The following is a 17,871-nucleotide window of genomic DNA, read 5'->3' as shown; positions in this document are numbered from 1 at the left end:
AATGTTAAAATGTCTTGGGTAATGCAAAATAGAATTGCAGTGACAAACAATTGGATATGAGAAAAAAGATTTAAAGAAAGTGCTATAAGAAATTGAAATTAGGGGTTGCTGGAGTGATTTAAAACAGGGATGCAAAAAGGGGAGGTATGGGGAAGTCGCTGAAAGAAGGTTTAAGGAAAGAAAGATCAAGAAATTATACGTGTTTATATGTTTGTTTGTTTATGTATTGTGTTGTTTTGTCTTTTAATATGTGTTGAAAAACCAATAAAAAATTTATAAAAAAAAAAAAGGGAGGAGGAGGAGTTGGGAAGGTGGTGGCCTTTTGCTTAGCTCAGCTGTTCCTCTTTGCTTTGCTTCCAGTTGCTGAGAATCAGGGATGGGGGGAGAAATTCACTTTTGTATATTTGGTTTACAGGCTTTCCATATATTAGGAAAAATCTTCACTTGCCCCAGTTTTCAACAATTTGGGTTTGTTCCCACAAAAAGGTGGTTTCCTTTAAAAACTCAAAAATCTTGGGGTCTTGCTCAACAACTATGTGGATGCTAGGAAATTAACTTTGTGGAATATGGCAACCTCAAGTGTGCATAAAAATGCAAATATAAGGGAACGTTGCTTTGCAGAAATGTGTTTTAGGCAAAACTGCATACAAACTTACGTATATTAGGAAAAATTAACAGTCAAATGTTGATGAATTTTCGTGAGGATTTGTTTTTAATTTTTATTTTTTAAAAATGCAAAGTCTTTTGGAAATGTGGAAAACAAACTGAAGAGTGGAAAGATGAGAAATGGAAATGGAGAGATTCACCCCTCCCTACTGTATATAGAACCCAATCATTCTCTCCCAGGATTTTAGCTTAATGCTACTACTCAGTTTGATTTGCAACTCCCCTGTTTTGCTGTCCCCACCCCCTGATATTTGCTCTGCAATAAATTTAATGGGTTGGGGGCATGGGTGGCATGAGGTATTGCCACTTGCCTTGGATGTGGCTCTCCTGGTAAGTTTCTGGTGTCTTTCTTTCTCCTTTGTCTGCTTGGAAGAACGGGAGCAGCAGGAGGCCATTGCAAGAGAGAAGGTTCGCCTTCAGGAGATGGATGAAGAGGAGTATGATGCCCTCACCGAAGAACAAAAAGTCCAGTTTGATCATGAACTGTTGCTGGCCCTGCGTGAGAGAAAAAAGAGGTCAGAGCAGGCCTGGGAATATACTCTGTCCCTCAAAGAGCGGGGAGGACATTGTCACTGTGGGCAGTGATTGTAGAGTTATCCTTAGGAATGGATGTAGTTCGCTGGTGATTTCCATTATAATATTTGCTGCTATTCATCCTCTCATTGTGGCTTCTTTCCCCAGGCTTGATCCCTGAACTGTGAGAAGCACATGCCCCAAAGGGTGTTTAAGCATGTAAACTGGGGGAGATGAGGGCAAATAAGCATACTTTGAAAGGTTCAAGAAGGAGACCCTAAATGCTGAGCCAACATTCAGACAGCCCAACACACTGCAACCAGAATGTGGTGATGGCACCAAATCCCTGTAGTTCCAGTTTCTGGAACTAAGAGTTCAGATTCCACCTCATCCTCCATATCAGAGCCCTGTTGACTCCAGGCTCCAAAATAGGCTTCAAAGGGCCAAAATGACTCTGACCTGCCAAAGGTTGGCTGGCCCATGGTGCGCCTGATGACATAATGAACTGCTCATACAGCCTCCCTATATAGTAGTCTTCCTAGCTGAAGAAGGACCTCTCTCTCTCTCTCTCTCTCTCTCTCTCACACACACACACACACACACGCTTTGTACTTCTTACTGATAGCTGAGGAGGGAGTGGGAGAAGAGGGCAAGAGGTTTCACATGGACATTCTTGCTCGTGGTTGGGGCATCCTAAACTGCTGGTCATCCTGGAAGCCATACTTCTCCCCATGCCTAGTTACCTGGGTTGCATTTGCCTGGCATCGGAGCCTCCCAACTGCAGCCACCTGCTGCCTTTTTAGCCAGAAGCAGGGGTGAGAAAGCCTCTGGGCCCTTTTGAGTACTCTGAGATGGGGTTCGGTGGCTGAAGAGGCTGAGCTGATTCATACTTGATCGGGGGGGGGGAGAAAAGCTTGATTTGGGGAAGTTTTTCAGGCACCTGGGAAATGAATTAAGTTCCTGATTTTACTGTGTGCCATGCATTGAAGGGAGCAGGAGAAGCTGGCTCGGGAGCTGGAGGAGAAGAAGCACCAGCAGGAACTGGAGCGCCTGCGGGAGGAGGAGGAGATGAAGAGGAAGAGCAAGCGCTACAAGAGGGAGGCAGCAGTGGCCAAGGAGAAAGAGGAGGCTGCAGCAAAGAAGGCCCAGCAAGGAGGCAAGCAAGTAAGTCCCAAGCAGCCCTTGAACCCAGTGGTTCCCCCAATGCGTGGTGCTTGCCCCTCCCCCCAGGGGACAGTGGGATTACCTAGAGGCAAGGGGGTGGCAGGGCAGTACTGGAGGTATAAACGACTATCAGATTTTGAAAACCTGGTCTCACTGGACCAAGTTAATCAGTTTTGTTGAAGTAGTTAAACCAAATGTCATTTAATTTTGAAAAAATGTGCAGTATATTGTTACTATTCTGAATTGTATTGTGTTTTTTCGTTCCTTAGTGTGTCATGCAAACTGCTATTCTGAATAATGCTTTTTATAGGGTAGGGTAGGGTAGGGGGCACTGGGAATGAGTTTACGGAACCAAGGAGGTAGGAGCCCCAAAAAGTTTGGGAAGCACTAATCTAGGGGCATGTGGCTGATGGAGAAAAGAGATAAGATTCCTATGGCTAAGTGATGCATCAGCTCATGCCAGGGCACTTATCTCCACTTGGCAGTATCGGGCAGTTTGAGTGGCTTTGTTTCCTGAAGCTTTTGTACTAGTGACCAGGTTGTGGGGAAGTGGCCTGCATTTTTTAGGAATAAGCCAAGTCCCAGGTGGCTCTCAACATCATCATCATCGTGCTGTTGGGACACTTGGATCCTTTAGAATGCTTGAAAGGGTGGCTATATGGGCTCCTTGCTGCAAGGCTGAAGCTACGTACTTGACAGGCTCTCCTTTTTTCCTTGGTTCTGCTCTTCCAGAACGCCCCAGTGCCTGCTTTGAAATCTGATGGGAGGCTGAATGAAGGGATCGAGCGGAAAACATCCGCCAAGGAGCGCCCAGAGTTTAATGTCAATGACAAAGATGAGAAGAAGAGGAAAAGTAAGGCGGGCCCACAGAATGGTCAGCCAGGAGCTGCCCCACCTGTAGCCCAGGAAGATGAGGAAGCCGAGAAGGAAATGATGAGCGAGAGTGAGAAGAACTTGGCTCTGAGGTTCAAGCTCTACGATGCCAACCAGAAAGACATAGTCCAGATCCTGACCTTCTGGGACAGAGTTCAGTTGGTGCAGCTGCTGCCACCAGGCTCTGAAGAGAAGCAGGAGGAAGCAGAAGACCAGCGGCAAGCACCATCGGGCCGCAAGGGCAGGAAGGACAGGGAGAGAGAGCGCCAGGAGAGACTGGAGAAGGAGAGAGCAGAGAAGGAGCGCCTGGAGAAAGAGAGAGTGGAGAGAGAGCGCCTAGAGAGGCTCAAAGCGATGGAGGATAACAGGGCTGGAGGGCAGGAGGGAGAAGGGGGAGAACCAGATGTGGGAATCCCATGCTTGGAGTTCCAGGTGCTCAGTTCTGAGGACTCCAGTGGCAAGAGGATCCTGGAGAGTGGCAAGCTGCCAGATATCGTCCAGGTGGGGACCCTCAGTGATTTTCACAGAATGTGGGCTAGCCTCCACACACCCGAGAAATGGGGATTATTCTAGTGGAAAGGAACCTCTCCAATATTAGCAAGAATGTAGAAATTTAGCTTGAGGGAGCCTTACAGATGTGATGGAATCCTGAAGACATCAGTTTTCATTTAGAGAATAAGCATGATTCTAGCTCTCATGGAATATTGGTTTAATTGTTTATGCACAGCACAGGCAGGTCTTCAGGCAGGCAATGGCAGTTTGAGACAGGCAAATGGCTCATAGTCTCGAGAAATGAATGGCCAACAGATCCAGACATCCTTTCATGCCATCCTTCAACAGTTATGGTGCTGTGGGCAGCTGGTCTTTTAAATCCCCATTCTATGTGTGGGAAGGATGCAGTTCCACCTAGATGCCTCTAGTCCCCCGTGGCCATTACTAGGAAGAACAATATGCCCACTGGTATAAAGAAAGAGGCAGGTCATTTCATTTGCATTTTACAATAGCAGCATTGCAATGTGGCCTTAATATAGCCTTCTCTCTTGCTGTAGATCTTGAATGGCTTGGGACTGGGTCCTTCTGGGCCACCCATTCCTCCCACTGCCTGTTTCTCTGTGATCCCATATCCGGAGAAGCGGGCAGCACCAGTTCCTGGAGAAGCTCTCAAGCATTTCACCTTCCTCTTACCCGAAGATCCGAGTCTGGAGGAGGACAAGAAGGAGACTGAGAATAACTTGGAGATTCCAGTGAATCTTCCTACAGTAAAGGTAGAGGGCCTCTTTGCTCCTTCATGGGAAAAACAGAACCTGAGAAGGGGAAAGTCTGCCAATAAAGTTGCACAATAAGGAGGATTGACAAACGCCATCGTGATCAGGGAAGCTGGGTTTGTTGCCTGAGAGGCAAAACTAAAAAAATGAACTCCTTCTCTATCCAGTCAGGTCTTTGGGTTCATCTATACGTATGCTTGTTTTCTACTTGACCCATGCTTTCTAGCCTTTACCCCACCGCTTTTCCCCAGAAAACCTGCTCTTCAGTGCTGAATCAGAGCAAATGTCAATCCACGGAAAACCTGATTGCTGTTTGTTCCAACTGAGCACTAAATCATGGGTTTTCCTGGGGGAAAGCGGTGGGGCAAACAGAAGTATGCGTGAGCCCTCTGTTACATACACTGACCAGGTCAGCATGCTGACTAAATCAGAGGTAAGGCTGCCTTAATTGCCAGGCGTGTGAAACACATCACATTGAATGGAAAGGAGCACCCCCAACTGTCGTTGACCAAGGGAGAGATGCCAGCATTTGGGGAAGACAAAGATGATGTTGATCCGGAATGAGACTTAAGAAAGCAAAAATCTTTTCACTCATAAAAAATACTAAGATTTTAAACTAGACAACAGTTCTAACTACTAGACTTAAGTTGCAATCGCATACTCGCTTACCTGAAAGTAAATAATACGGAACTCAGTGGGCTTACTTCAGAGTAGATATATTCAGGATTGTACTGTAAATAGTGTAGTGGGAACTGAATCTCTGCAGACTAAACAAGATTTATAACTGGTAAAAATGTAGCAGTTGGTTTACGTAATAGGTTTTGTGGTCTAATAATTACTGATCTTTTATGATCCATGATCAATAATTGTTAAGATTGAGTAACCTAATGTTAAATAAGGTTCTACTAAATTTCTTTCTTTCTTTCTTCCTTTCTTTCTTTCTTTTTGATAATGGAGTAGCCATTTTTGTTAAAGCTGCTTGGGATGTTTAACTTATAAATAAAATAAATATCATGCAATGATCTGGATTGACTCCCTTTCAGAAAAAAATATTTGCTTGTGAAGAATACTAGGCAGGGATGCCCCTTTGTCACCATTTGCTACCTTTTTCTATGGCTCCAGAACCATCCACAAGATCCATAAGGGGAAATGGAACTCCTGGAGGAATCACACATATAGATTAGATATGTAAAATAGGTATTTATGTCCATGGTGTTAGAAAGCCTAAAGATTTCTAGTAGTAAGAGTAAATCTGGATTAAATGGGGGGTGGGAAGGAGAAATGGGGGGACAGCATTTTGATGAGGACAACTGTGTGTGTGTGTGCCATGAAAACCTGCAAGAAGCAGCAGCAGTATATCTATAATAAGCTGCCTGCTTCTCTCTTTCCTCCTGTGTTTCTTCTGGGTCTTAGGAGGAACAGACAACCCCAACCCGAGGCAAGGGCAAGAAGGAGAAAACCGACATAACCCGTGATTCTTCAAAGGATAAGAAAGGCAGCTCTCGTGGCAGGAAGGGTATTCATCCTGCCCCTGGTGCAGTAACAACTCTGTCAGAGCTAGATCAGGGTGGCCTCACAGATGAACCATCTACTGAGAAGCTCAGCCGGTAAGGGAGCAAGAAATAGGGCCTGGGGCATGTCTCACAGCAGACAGAAAGCACTTGTGTGCCTCTGACTAGCCAGGGCTGGGGTGCTCCTTGAAACATTGGCTGAGCAGAAACAGAAAGTGAGCCTTGCATGCTGATCTGGTGGGGGTGAGGGTGGGCAGAACTCTGCTCCTATGATCCTTGCATACCCCACCCCAGTTGTTTGAGGTAGACTCTTTGTGTTTTCATTCCACAGGTTAACCTGCTTTCGTTGGACGGTCCCTGCTAATGGAGAGGTTACAATGCGCCTCCATTTCTCTTCCACCACGACAGGGTACTTTGATCAGGTCCTAAACTTTGAGATCCTGGGGACCCAGCGACAGTATCAAGTTTTCTGCAGGGGTGTCTGCATATATCCATCCATTTGCCAAGATCCTACGTAAGTGCTAGGAAAAGGGCACTGCCTAGTTATATAAGCCTTCTGGGCTAGGATCCAGAGTTGGCCTGAGAGATGTGTACCTTCACTTCTATAAAATAAAGCTGCATCTAGTACCCAGCAGAAAGGTATTCTGCAAATATGAGGTCCTGGCACAACACAGAAGAGAGAGGATGCTCCAAGCAGATAACATGTCTCCAGCTGATGTGGTTGCAGACACTGGCTGAGGGCTGTGCCCTTGACTGCCCCGTTAATCTATGGGACTCTTGCTTCCCTCTGCGGTGAATTCTGTTTTCTTTCTGAAGACAGTAAGGAAAAATGCTGCCAAAGGATGATATGGAAATCAAACATCTGTATAAAGCAGTTAAAATGAGAGTGAACCTCATTCCTTGCCCCTCTTGTATTATACCTGCCAAGACACTGTGCAGACAGATTTTTTGCTGAAGCACCTCTACATCCAGGCTTGTCCTGAGCAGGTGAATTTTCCAACTAAAAGACACATAGAGATTACACTACCATGGGGGTAAAGATTATACCTATTTTCCTCATAGTCAAAGAAATTTAGAACTGGATTTCTCTTGAATATCATCAACATTAGTTGACAGTGTAAGATTTGTCTCATCTTGGCACCGAGGCCAAGGGAAATGACTCAGTGGTTCACAGGCTATTTATTTGAGGGGCATGTTTGTATTGCCCCCCCCCCCATGGATGCTATGCCATCAGATGGGTTGATGTTGCCACCTGGTGTCCAAGGCAGGAAATGTTCAAACTTGAGACTATTACTACTTCCTGTCCTCCTCACCCAATCCATTTCTTGCTTTCGTCCAAGGTGGAGAAACCTCCAGTATGGCCATAGTATGGATCTCCTTCCAAAAGGGATATTCGCCCCTTCCCCAAGGGACCACCTAAAGTTCCACTGTTGCAGTCTTGTTGATCTTTCCCCCATTGCACACCTCCTGATGCATTTCTGCTTCTTTCCTCCAGGATTGTCTTCCCGCACCGTGTAAAGAGCGTCAAAGCCGATGACATAATATCCAAAAAGTACATCATGAATTTGGGGGTCTTTCACTTTGGCCCCTTGCTGTGTGGGAAGTCAAGGGAGAAGTAAGTGCCAGTTGTGTTCAGCATAAAAGGACAAGCAGTTAGCCCAGAACTCACTGGTTGACAATATACCAGAATTGTTGAAGTGCCCCCACATGAGCTAGAAACCTGAATGCTGGGTCCAAGCCCCATGATCAGTGGAGAACATTTTCAGTGCAAAAACAAGCTTTCTGGGGTCATGAAATGATTCTTCAAATTCTGCAAAACAATCCTCCACTTTTGTGTTCTTTATCCTGGCTGTAAAAGAAGGCGTGATTCCATGATGCAGGTCTCCCTTGAGTGCAAATTGCTCAGTCCGCACAGGATGTTGCCTGCTCCAGGCAAACATATCTGAGCCAGGGAACATGGGAAGTGCTTCAGTGTTAGGCAGTGCCTTGTCATGAGAGGCAAGTGTAGCCCTGCTCTCTCCTGCAACTCCCAATGTAAGCTATTCATGCCTACAGGTACAAGGCCCTGCGATACCCCAATCATTATGAAAAGCTCACCATCCTCAACATATCTCCTTTGGATGCGGAAGTTCATTTCTTCTTCCAGTATGACTCCAAGGCAGTCACATACCTCTTTGACCCCCCTACCATGACACTCAAGCCCAACGAGAAGCAGGTAATGACATGAGGTGACCATTGTCTGTAGTGTGCATTTCACGCAAGTCAAGGCTTTCCAGCTGAATGTGTGTCATTCTGACTCCCCAGGAGCTGACAATTTGGGCTTATCCAACAGCCAGTGGTATATTTGAGGACAACATTGTCTGCTGCATTAAAGAGAATCCAGAGCCTGTAATCTTCCGGGTCAGCTGCCAAGGAGTTCGCCCAGAGCTGGAGCTAGATCGTCGGCTGGTGCATTTTGAAAAGCTCCTATTGCACAGGTAGATCCTGCTGCTTTGACCAATCTCCAGTTGCTTCCTCTGCTTTAAGTTCCTTGAACGTTTTTGGGTGCTTTGGATGCAGCAGGAGTTTGAGACATGAACTTTCACCATTGACCTCTGAGCTTTCCAGGGTAGCATACAGTGTATTTCTCTGCATTGAGTGAGGTTTGAAGGGCATGTAAACTGTGAGCATGTAAAACTGAAGTTGCTGGCCTTGTTTATTCAGTTGAGGCTGTGTGCAAATGAATCCTCTGCTCAGCCATTATGTGAGCTACAGCATGGAACTCAACTGGGTGTCATTCTCTAAGAGATGTTCCCTTCCTTTTGCCATATGAGTCATGGCCACTTTCCCAGTTCGGTGAACATGATCTCACCTGCCCAGCATAAAGAGGCATGGCAAAACTCTTGTAGCCCCCAGAAAACGATGCTGCTTTGGCTTCTCTTGTTTCTGCAGAAAGGAGACAAAGCCACTCTACCTCAAGAACTTCACTCCTCTGCCTGTTGCATGGAGGGTCAGCGGCATGGAGAACATTGGTGATGATTTCTCTCTTGCCGTTGATATGGGTGTGATTGAACCCTACTCGGAGTACTGCCTGCTAGTGAACTTTAGGGCCACAAAGACACTCAACATTAAGAAGGCCATTCGCCTAGAGGTGAGCATTCCTTGGCAGCTACAGTCCAGTTGGTTGGGTCTTGCATGCTGCCACTTTTCCTGGTGTGGGTTGTTTTGGTTTTTTTTTTGTTTTTTTTGCAAAAGCTTGGGAGTGTCTCTGGTTCTTGGGGCTGTAAAAATATCAGGGTGGTGCTTACAGAAACAACCCTATCATTTGGCAGGATGGGGCACCTGCCTCAGTTGGCAAATCCTGTGGGGCAGCAGTGAGGTGCTGGAGGACAGAGCTGTGTGTGCTACATTGTCTTCCCTGCACCCCCTCACTTGGCATACTGTCCCATCAGTCACCTACGTTGAGGTTCATTCCAGGGGATACTCTGGTCAGCCTCTACATGTGGAAAGGTGAGGACCCCATTTTGTCCTTTGCCTGAAGCAGCATAAAATATTGGCCAGACTCTGGGCACTTCTTTAGCTCTCTGTATCATTTGGTGTCTAGGGCTTGAACTAAGACCAAAATCAGTTTAAAAGTTACACCCTACTCACTTGCAGAATATAAATTTTCATCCTAAACTGTAGTAAAACATTGATGGAAATAATGGTGGTTTTTTTCTGATTGCTTCTGAGCGCTGCAAGTATCAGTCATACTTTTATTTGAGACCAGATAATTGCAAGTTATGGCAACAAGAATGTGTGTGCAGATAAGAATGTGTGTGTTTGTTCTGGGCAAAGCCAGTTGTGGAACTCTTCACCAAGCCACAAGCCCTAAGAGGGTTCTCAGCCCCCTCTCATATTCTTCTGTGCAGACGAGTTAAATTTGGATAGCTCATTGGGTTAGAGCATGGTGCCGACAGTGCATATTCCTGCATTGCAGATGGTTGGACTAGTCAGGCATGGCCAAACTCGGCCCTCCAGATGTTTTGGGACTACAATTCCCATCATCCCTGACCACTGGTCCTGTTAGCTAGGGATGATGGGAGTTGTAGTCCCAAAACATCTGGCGGGCCAAGTTTGGCCATGCCTGGACTAGATGATCCTCAGACTCCCTTCTAAATCTATGATTCTATGAGATATCTGTGGGGTATCTTAACTATCACTAGAGCCTTCTCTAGTCTTGCTTCTGCAGGATTTCTTCCATCAAAATCTCCCTCTGTCCTATCATTAGCCCTCCTCTTCTCTCTCTTCCTCGGGATTCTCTGCTGCTTATAAAGCAGAACTGGCCACTCCTGCTTGTTCTGCAGCTCTGCTTCCCATCACCTCTCCTCCTATAGGCCACCTGAGCTTAATTACAGCCAGCTGCTATGGGTGGGGAGCACTGCTGCCTCTCCCATCTTTACCACACATATGTTCTACTGCTGGGATAAGGCGTGGCTTCCCTCCTGCTCCATTTTCACAAAACTATTTGTTCCCTCTGAAAAGGGGGCAGGGAATTGTTCCCATTGTTGGGCGTGGGGGTAGCAGTGGCTTACCAAACATGACAGAATATGACATGGCTGAGGGATTTATTTACTGTGCTTTTTAAAACATCTCCTAGGCTCTTATATCAACCACAAGGTCTAGCATCATTCTCACTGAATTCTGGTCCAGAAAATATGGCTGTATTGGCTACAAATTTCACCCAGCAAAGAGTGATCCTAAGGGAGCTCAGTGGGACTGTTGCTTGCTGTCATTTCAGGTTTCAGATGTGGAAAATATTCTGGGGATTGTCCAGATTGAAAACATCCAAATTATTGCTGAGGCCTATGATGTTGCCCTGGACATCAGCTTTCCCAAAGGTGGGTTCAGCGCTTCCCAGCCAAAACCATTCTGAACTGATTGCTTACTGGAAAGAATGCTAAGTAAGGGTGGGCAGTCAAGAGTAAAGGACCAAAAGGACAATGAACCAATACTGGAAAACTAATAATAAAAAAAGGACAAGAAACTTAATTCCTGGCCTCCCAAGACAGGACTTCCCTATGTCCCTTTCCTTTAATTAAACTATGCAACCCGTAAGAAGAGCCTTGCAGCAGGATCAGACCAAAAGCCCATCTGGTTCAGCATTCTGTTCCCACAGCAGCCAACGAAAGGTCACTGAGAAGCCCATGAACACAGCAAAGCACACTAGCCCCTGCTCTTCCAGCAGCTGGGGGTGTTCAGAGGCATGCTGGAGGAGTAACATATAGCCACCATGAGAGCAGCCACTACTGCAGGGGCATTTCTCAGTAGATAGTTCTTTCAACATGGTCATATGTTATTGCTTCTTGTGGCCCTCCCCTTTCAGAGAAGCAGATCCTGACAGGTGTAGGAGCTCCTACACAATGTAGATAAGTCACTTTGGGTGTGTGTGTGTGCGCGTGTGCGCATAATAATGGTGCTTTTGAACCCTTTCCTAAATTCATCCTGTCTCACCTGGGACCTTGTTATCATATGATTGCCTGGAGTGCAGCCTTCCACTACCTGCAAGTGCACTCCAAGTGTTGTTGGACCCCCAACTTTCAACAGCCCCAGCCAGCATCATCAGTGATCAGGGATGATGGGAGTTGTAATCCAAAGCAACCTGAGGGCACCAGATGGGGGAAGGCTTGGACATCCCTTTTCCCCATCTTTCTTTCTGCCTTTCTCTATGCTTAAGCTGCTTCATCCAGACATATGCACCTCCCCTTTGCTCTCAAAGGAGGAGTTTAATTGGTTTTAAAAGGCAGATAAAAAAGAGCCTTGCTTTTCTGGCTGCATCATGGATAACAAAGCTTCTGGGAGAAAGATATAAAGAACTTCATGGCAAAAACTGCCCTCTGTGAGATGTGCCTTGGCATCCTGCATCACTCCTTCCTTAGTACTCTACAGCAATTGCTGCTGCTTCCCTCTGCCACCCCCACTGCCGCCAGTATAAGGGTTGTAATCTACCTGATCCTGCCTGTGACTTCTACTCCTAAGGGTGGGAAAATAGCAGTGAAATCCAGAACACTCATGACAATGACTTTTGGCTGCTGCAGGTTCAAATGGTGGTGTGGAGCTTGGGAATATTAAAGTAATGGATGAAGCTAAACAAGTGCTGTCCTTGAAGAACAAGGGAAAATATGAGATTGGGTACAGGTGAGCTCCATTTACTCTGAAGGCACCTTCTGTTATGCTCTTTGTCTCCTGTTGGCTTTATTAGCATGGACTGAAGATGGCACACAAACACTACTGCCATCAAACACCACCCTCTTCCTCCTCAGTCCTTCTGAGATTAGTTATTGAGCTTAGCTTTACCCTAATTGTAACCCAGATTCAGGTCATTCTACATTCAGGGCTTCGGTTTAAGTAAATTATTTGTGTTTCCAATATCTTGGCCAAGGACTTTCCTTATGGTCTAGGTATTTTGGAAGCAGGAGCAGAGTCAGTGGCATTCTTCCTTCATCCAAGTGGCAGCCCACACTTCCCACCCACACTTTAATTTGGGTTTTCCTGATCTGCAGCAAGGAAAAACTCCTACATAAAATCCTCTGTTACTCAACTGTGGATGTACTGAAGTATGTTGTGTGGGCAGGGTTTTTGTGTGTGAGTGAGTGGTGACATTTTGCTGAGTGTTGTCTACCACCCCTCCACTTCCATTGGCAAGCTGATCCCTGGTGAGCTGCTGATGGAGTCAGACATGACACTCTCTCTCTCTTTTATGCTGTTTTGTGCAAGTTTGATATACTGGAAAATGTGTAACTGAAAAATAAATTTAAAAATGGCTGTGCACAGGCAAACCAATACCTGAGTGCATGGCCTACAATGAATCTCAGGTTTCCAGTACCCAGGGAGGATGGAGAAGCTCCAGTTGAGGGGAGTAGACAACACAACATCCCATCAAGCACCAACCACTAATGTGGATGGGAAACATTGAGATAGAGTTCTGTTGAAATTGATCATGTGTAGATGAAAGTGCACAAAAGCATACATGGAAAAATGGGCTCTTCAACCCACAGGCTCATTGTGTGCACACCTCACGTTTTTGGGGGTCATTATATTAGTTTAAAATGGACACAGCTGGCCACAACCTTTTGGGAAGTTGTTTCAGTATCTCTTCATTTTCTTACTGCCTCTAGCTTTAGTGTCTGTCATGATTCTGGACCAGTGCTGAGGAGTCTTTGTTTTGTCCTTGCTCTCTAGCTTTGTTGTGGAATCCACAGATCATGGGATGCCCAATGTGACTCCACTCTTCACCATCACACCCCAGAAAGGGAATTTGGGTCCCAATGACCGTCCCACTTCAGTCCTGATACTTTTTCGCTCTGGGAGGGAAGTGAAAATTGAGGAGAAGCCTATTCTGCAGTGCCACGTAAGAGAGCTGGCAAGAGCTGGCAGTAAAGAGGCCTTGAAATGCCTTCACTGTGTATACTTGAGTATGTGTGTGTTTGTACATGGCACATGGACTTGGTGGCTAAGCAGTGCCTTCAATGCATAGCTGCTGCTGTTACAAGATCCTTCTTTGCTTAGGTGGTCACTCCAGAAATCACCATATGAGCGGAGAAGCCTTAGCAGTCAGCCTTTCTACCTACCAAAGAGACAAAACAGGGAAAGAAGGCTCAGAGCCAGGGGACTGGTGGTGGTAGGATGATGAATGGTCAAAGGGAGAAGAGGGAGCAGACTGGGAGGAGGTGGTGTTAGAAGCTGAAGAGGTGACAGGGTTTAATGAGCAGAGAGAGGCTATGGCAGAGAGCAATCCAGACTCAGAGGCAGAAGTGGGGTGTGTGTGTGTGTGTGTGTCAAAAGGCAGAGTGAAGGCAGGCTGCTGAAGAAACTAGGGAATCTCCCCTTCCTGCTGTGACCAGCTTCCCTGCCACTTGTCTCCCAGAACACGTAGATAAATGAAGAAAGCAGAGCAGAGCAAAGAGAGACAAGATGGAGGAGGCGTAGACCGCTGGGGAAGGAACTGGGAGAGGAGCAAGAGAGAGAGGTGGGAAGGTGGGGACCTTTGGTCCTTGCAATTGCCTCATTGGGGCAAGATCTACTGCTGTGATCACTAGGCCTGCACTGTTTTAGTTTCTTTGAATAAAGAGTGCCTCCTGGCATGGAGTCTGCTCTTGTGCCCAGGTGGCTTATTCTTGGAGCGCTGGTCTCTGACTGCCATTCCTTATGATGACCTACATGCATTGGAACAGTTCTGTGATAGGAGGAGCCAAAGAAAACCAATCTCTCAGCAGAGTCTGTGCTGGGCGGGGGGGGGGGGGCGTTTCCCACCTCTCCCTCTGCAGCTTCCAGGTGGGAAGAGAAGAACAAGAGGGTCACCAGGGCAAGGATTTGGATTGTGGTGCTTTATCGCCACAAGCTGGAGCTCATCCTTCTGCCAGCCTAATCTCTTGTCCTCTGTCTAGGTTGTTGAGCCCAACCTCTGCGAAGGAGGAGAGATCATTGCCACCATTCCCATCAAGGTGTCAGTGCATTGCATGTTTACCAAATACAGCATCACCCCTCCATCACTCATAAACTTTGGGCCTGTGGTACTCAATTCCCGGAAGACCAACAGCTTCACCATTGAGAACAAAGGGATCCTCGACTTCAAGTATGGCATCTGCAGGCAAATCCGAGATGTGGTGATCCCACTGAGAAAAGGGTGAGCAGGCAACGGGGGATGTTTTCTTGAAAGAGAGGATGGATTTGGGCTCTCAACTTGACTGCAATTTGGAGTGTGTTCTCAGGAAAGGCCAGTGTGTTTTCCGTTCAAAACCTAATTAGGTTCCAAAGAAGTGTCATAAAATCCAGCCACTGCAATAAGGCAGCATGTTTCCAATGTAATGAAACTACCCTGAAGGTTTGCTGCAGTTCCCCCGCCTCCCAGCCTAGAAGACTCCATGCTCTCCTTTTCACCCTCCATTCATCACCTGACACACACCGTCTAGCTGCAACATGAAGTCATTTGCCCCTCTGCTTTCACCACTTCCTCATCAGCCTGAGATCACTGGCCCCATGCCAGCCAGCCACGGACTTGTGGCCCTTTTGGAGGTGCCTGTCTGCTGGTGACTCAGACTTTGGGAGCCTCTGACATGTGTTTGTTCATGAGTTTATCCCCAATAAGATGCATATTTCAGTTCTTCCCAACTGTAACAAAGTCAGGCTCTGGAGTGGTGGCTGGAGTCTACACCCACATCCAGAAGTATTTTGTTTCCACTTTCTCTTGCAGACCCTCTCATGAGAAGACCTCCCGCTCTAGTGATGTCTACCTTGGCCGGCAGACGGCTCAGCTGGGAAGGCAAAGCAAGCGCACAGAATCCATGCAAAAGGATGTGACCATGGTGATGCAGGTAGGCAGGGGCCTGCTTCCCCTTCATCCCCATGAGCTCTGGGTCTGGCGCCTGGGTCTCTTGTGCTCTTTCTAGGCTCCTTGAGAGCTATTCTTTCCTCATTCTTTGTCCTTCAGACCTTCTAGCCATGCAGGGATAGTGTTTCCTGTTGAGCAAATGTGAGACATCTTTCTGCTTTTGGGAGGTTGGGTGGGAATGGTATTGCCAAATATGTTATTGTTTTCACTTATTTATACAAGCAGCAGCAATCAATATTCAGCAATTGCCCACCCCACCCCCAAACACCAAATGTCTACTTAGTTACATTTAACGTTTAAGTCACTTCAGTTTTTAGGAAAAGGTATCATTCTATAAGTTGCCGTGTGTTCTTGGAGGCCTATATCCATGTTCTGTTGATGTTGCCCATGTAATAAAACTATGCCGGGTTGATTGAAAGTATTTTTTTTTGTCTGTTCGACTCTCTTGGATGTGGGTTGCCAGTTTGTCCAGTAATATTAAGTCCCAGAGTTATCTAGAGTCTTCCAATACCTTGCTGGTTTTCAATGTTGTGACATTACTGTTGTTAGTTGCTTTGAGATGCTTTGTTAGAGACCAATGAATGAATTAAATGTAGTATCTAAACAAGCACACATGCGCCACCTTGGCAGGTGCTGTGCTCAGGGAAGGAAACCAGGGAGAGGAGGCAGAGAACAGCATTCCTTGGGAACAACCTCTCCCTCCCCAGGTGTTCCACATTAATGGACTCCAGGTAGGAAGAGCAAGTAGGGCTGGATGCTCTGATTTGGTCCTCAGCTTTCAGCATCCTCAGCATTGGGCACACTGCTGCACCTGTGTAAGGTTTGCCAAGTGCAGCTTCCTTACGTTGCCAACTGTCTCTTTCACCTGCTTCTATAGGAAGCAGACCCAAAATAGCTGGTGCAGCACTACCTGCATTGGTTCAGTGGCAGCTGTAGTGAAGGCTGCCTCCTGCTTGGGCTCTCTCCATAGGCTCGCTTCTCCCTTGGCATATTCACCGTCTCCCCTGGATTTGGAACCATTCCTCCGGGAGGCCATCAGACCATCACTGTGGACTGCATTGCAGATGCAGTAGGGAAATTTGAGGAGTACATGAACATAGAGATCACTGACCGAGACCCCGACGACAACCCTGGTGGCATTCAGTACAGTCTGCTTGCAGAATCATGTGTCCCAGGTAGGTGATGGTAGCAGCTCTGGAACCATCACAGCTGGAAGGAGAACTAATCTCTTGAGTCTCTTTCATTTTGCCTGCCATCTGCAGGGAGGGAGGGATTTGTCCTGTGATATTATTCTAGGGAGTAGCCCTCCTTCCCCTGAAGCCCTGTGAAAGGAATGATAAATAATTACTTTTGGAAGAGTTGCTCTGTCCTATCTCAACTTCAATCTGTAATTAAGTTGTCCTCACTGTATTTCCCCAAGGTTTTGTGATGGATGACATGGGGAGCATTTTTGAGGAGCATCGAATCTGCAACAGCAGCAACCTCAGCCAGGTTCTGAAGACCATAGGATGCGAGTGTGTGTTTGTGACTGATGAAAACAAGTTCATCTTCAATAACGTTTTGGTTGGGCACCAGGCAGTTGCCCGGTTCAAGATCTGCAACACTGGCCGAATCCCCTGTGATGTGGTTTTTAGCGTAAAGTCCATCTCTTCCAAGGTGAGAGCATCTGCTGTGCTGTGGTGGTTTTGTGTGGTAGCTGCTACTGCTGCTGCCACCACCCCTTAGATTGGGAGTTAAGATTGTATTTATTTAACATGGCTCCAGGTGGCCATCATGGGTCTCTCTTGCAATCTTCCTAATATTCCTCCACTGCTAGCTTTGATACGATGTTTTTATTTCCCCCTGCCTGACTGCCTACCACAAAACAGATTCCCTTCCTTGTGCTTCCTGTAGCCAGTTCCCTGCAAGGGTTGGCTAGGGCATGTAAGTTACATGACTGCGATGGGAAGACTGGAGCATGGGGAGGATTCGCTTTCCCCATCTATATTCTCCCTGCAAGAGTGTACATAGGAATGAGTGGCCATGCCCACCATCATGCGCTCCACCATATGTGGCTGCATATAGTCCTCAGGGGTAAGCAAAAAGTTTGCCCATCTCTATTTAACCCAAGAAATCACCATGTACATAGCTGAAACAGAATAAAATTAATGGTCTAGGAATTTCATGTGGAAGCTTGTTATAGAAATACAGGGAAGGCTTATATGTTTGCCCCTATCATAGCAAACTGGGTCCATTGATAAATCAGTCATGGCAGCATTTGCTGCATTGGCTGAGCTGGCGGCAGCTTGGAAGGAATCAGGCTAACACTGGTCCTGAAAGACCTACGTTGACTCCTGGTATGTTTCTGAGCACAATTCAAAGTGTTTGTGCTGACCTTTAAAGCCGTAAATGGTCTTAGCCCAGTGTACCTGAAAGAGTGTCTTCACCTCCATCATTCAGCCCATACACTGAGGTCCAGCTCCGAGGGACATCTGGCAGTGAGGTTACAAGGAACCAGGCAGAGGGCCTTCTTGGTAGTGGTGCCTGCCCT

At 46.6% G+C, this 17,871-nt stretch overlaps 1 protein-coding gene across 3 annotated transcripts in view; it reads left to right on the top strand.

Moving 5' to 3' along the window:
• HYDIN (HYDIN axonemal central pair apparatus protein) overlaps window positions 1-17,871 on the top strand; it is a 140,746-nt gene that overhangs the window by 90,485 nt on the left and 32,390 nt on the right. For all 3 annotated transcript variants that reach the window (XM_083624818.1, XM_083624816.1, XM_083624817.1), the window contains 17 exons: window positions 1,040-1,181; window positions 2,169-2,343; window positions 3,076-3,717; window positions 4,266-4,481; window positions 5,895-6,088; window positions 6,324-6,506; window positions 7,488-7,607; window positions 8,048-8,207; window positions 8,297-8,469; window positions 8,924-9,122; window positions 10,752-10,851; window positions 12,049-12,148; window positions 13,193-13,361; window positions 14,398-14,636; window positions 15,204-15,324; window positions 16,312-16,516; window positions 16,762-16,997. In XM_083624818.1, coding sequence (XP_083480944.1) covers window positions 1,040-1,181; window positions 2,169-2,343; window positions 3,076-3,717; window positions 4,266-4,481; window positions 5,895-6,088; window positions 6,324-6,506; window positions 7,488-7,607; window positions 8,048-8,207; window positions 8,297-8,469; window positions 8,924-9,122; window positions 10,752-10,851; window positions 12,049-12,148; window positions 13,193-13,361; window positions 14,398-14,636; window positions 15,204-15,324; window positions 16,312-16,516; window positions 16,762-16,997 — 3,374 coding nt within the window. The remainder of the gene's footprint in view (window positions 1-1,039; window positions 1,182-2,168; window positions 2,344-3,075; window positions 3,718-4,265; window positions 4,482-5,894; window positions 6,089-6,323; window positions 6,507-7,487; window positions 7,608-8,047; window positions 8,208-8,296; window positions 8,470-8,923; window positions 9,123-10,751; window positions 10,852-12,048; window positions 12,149-13,192; window positions 13,362-14,397; window positions 14,637-15,203; window positions 15,325-16,311; window positions 16,517-16,761; window positions 16,998-17,871) is intronic.

The sequence above is a fragment of the Podarcis filfolensis genome (assembly GCF_964270895.1).
Source record: "Podarcis filfolensis genome assembly, chromosome: 8".
NCBI classification, from domain to species: domain Eukaryota; kingdom Metazoa; phylum Chordata; class Lepidosauria; order Squamata; family Lacertidae; genus Podarcis; species Podarcis filfolensis.
This window is presented reverse-complemented; position numbering and strand designations above follow the sequence as displayed.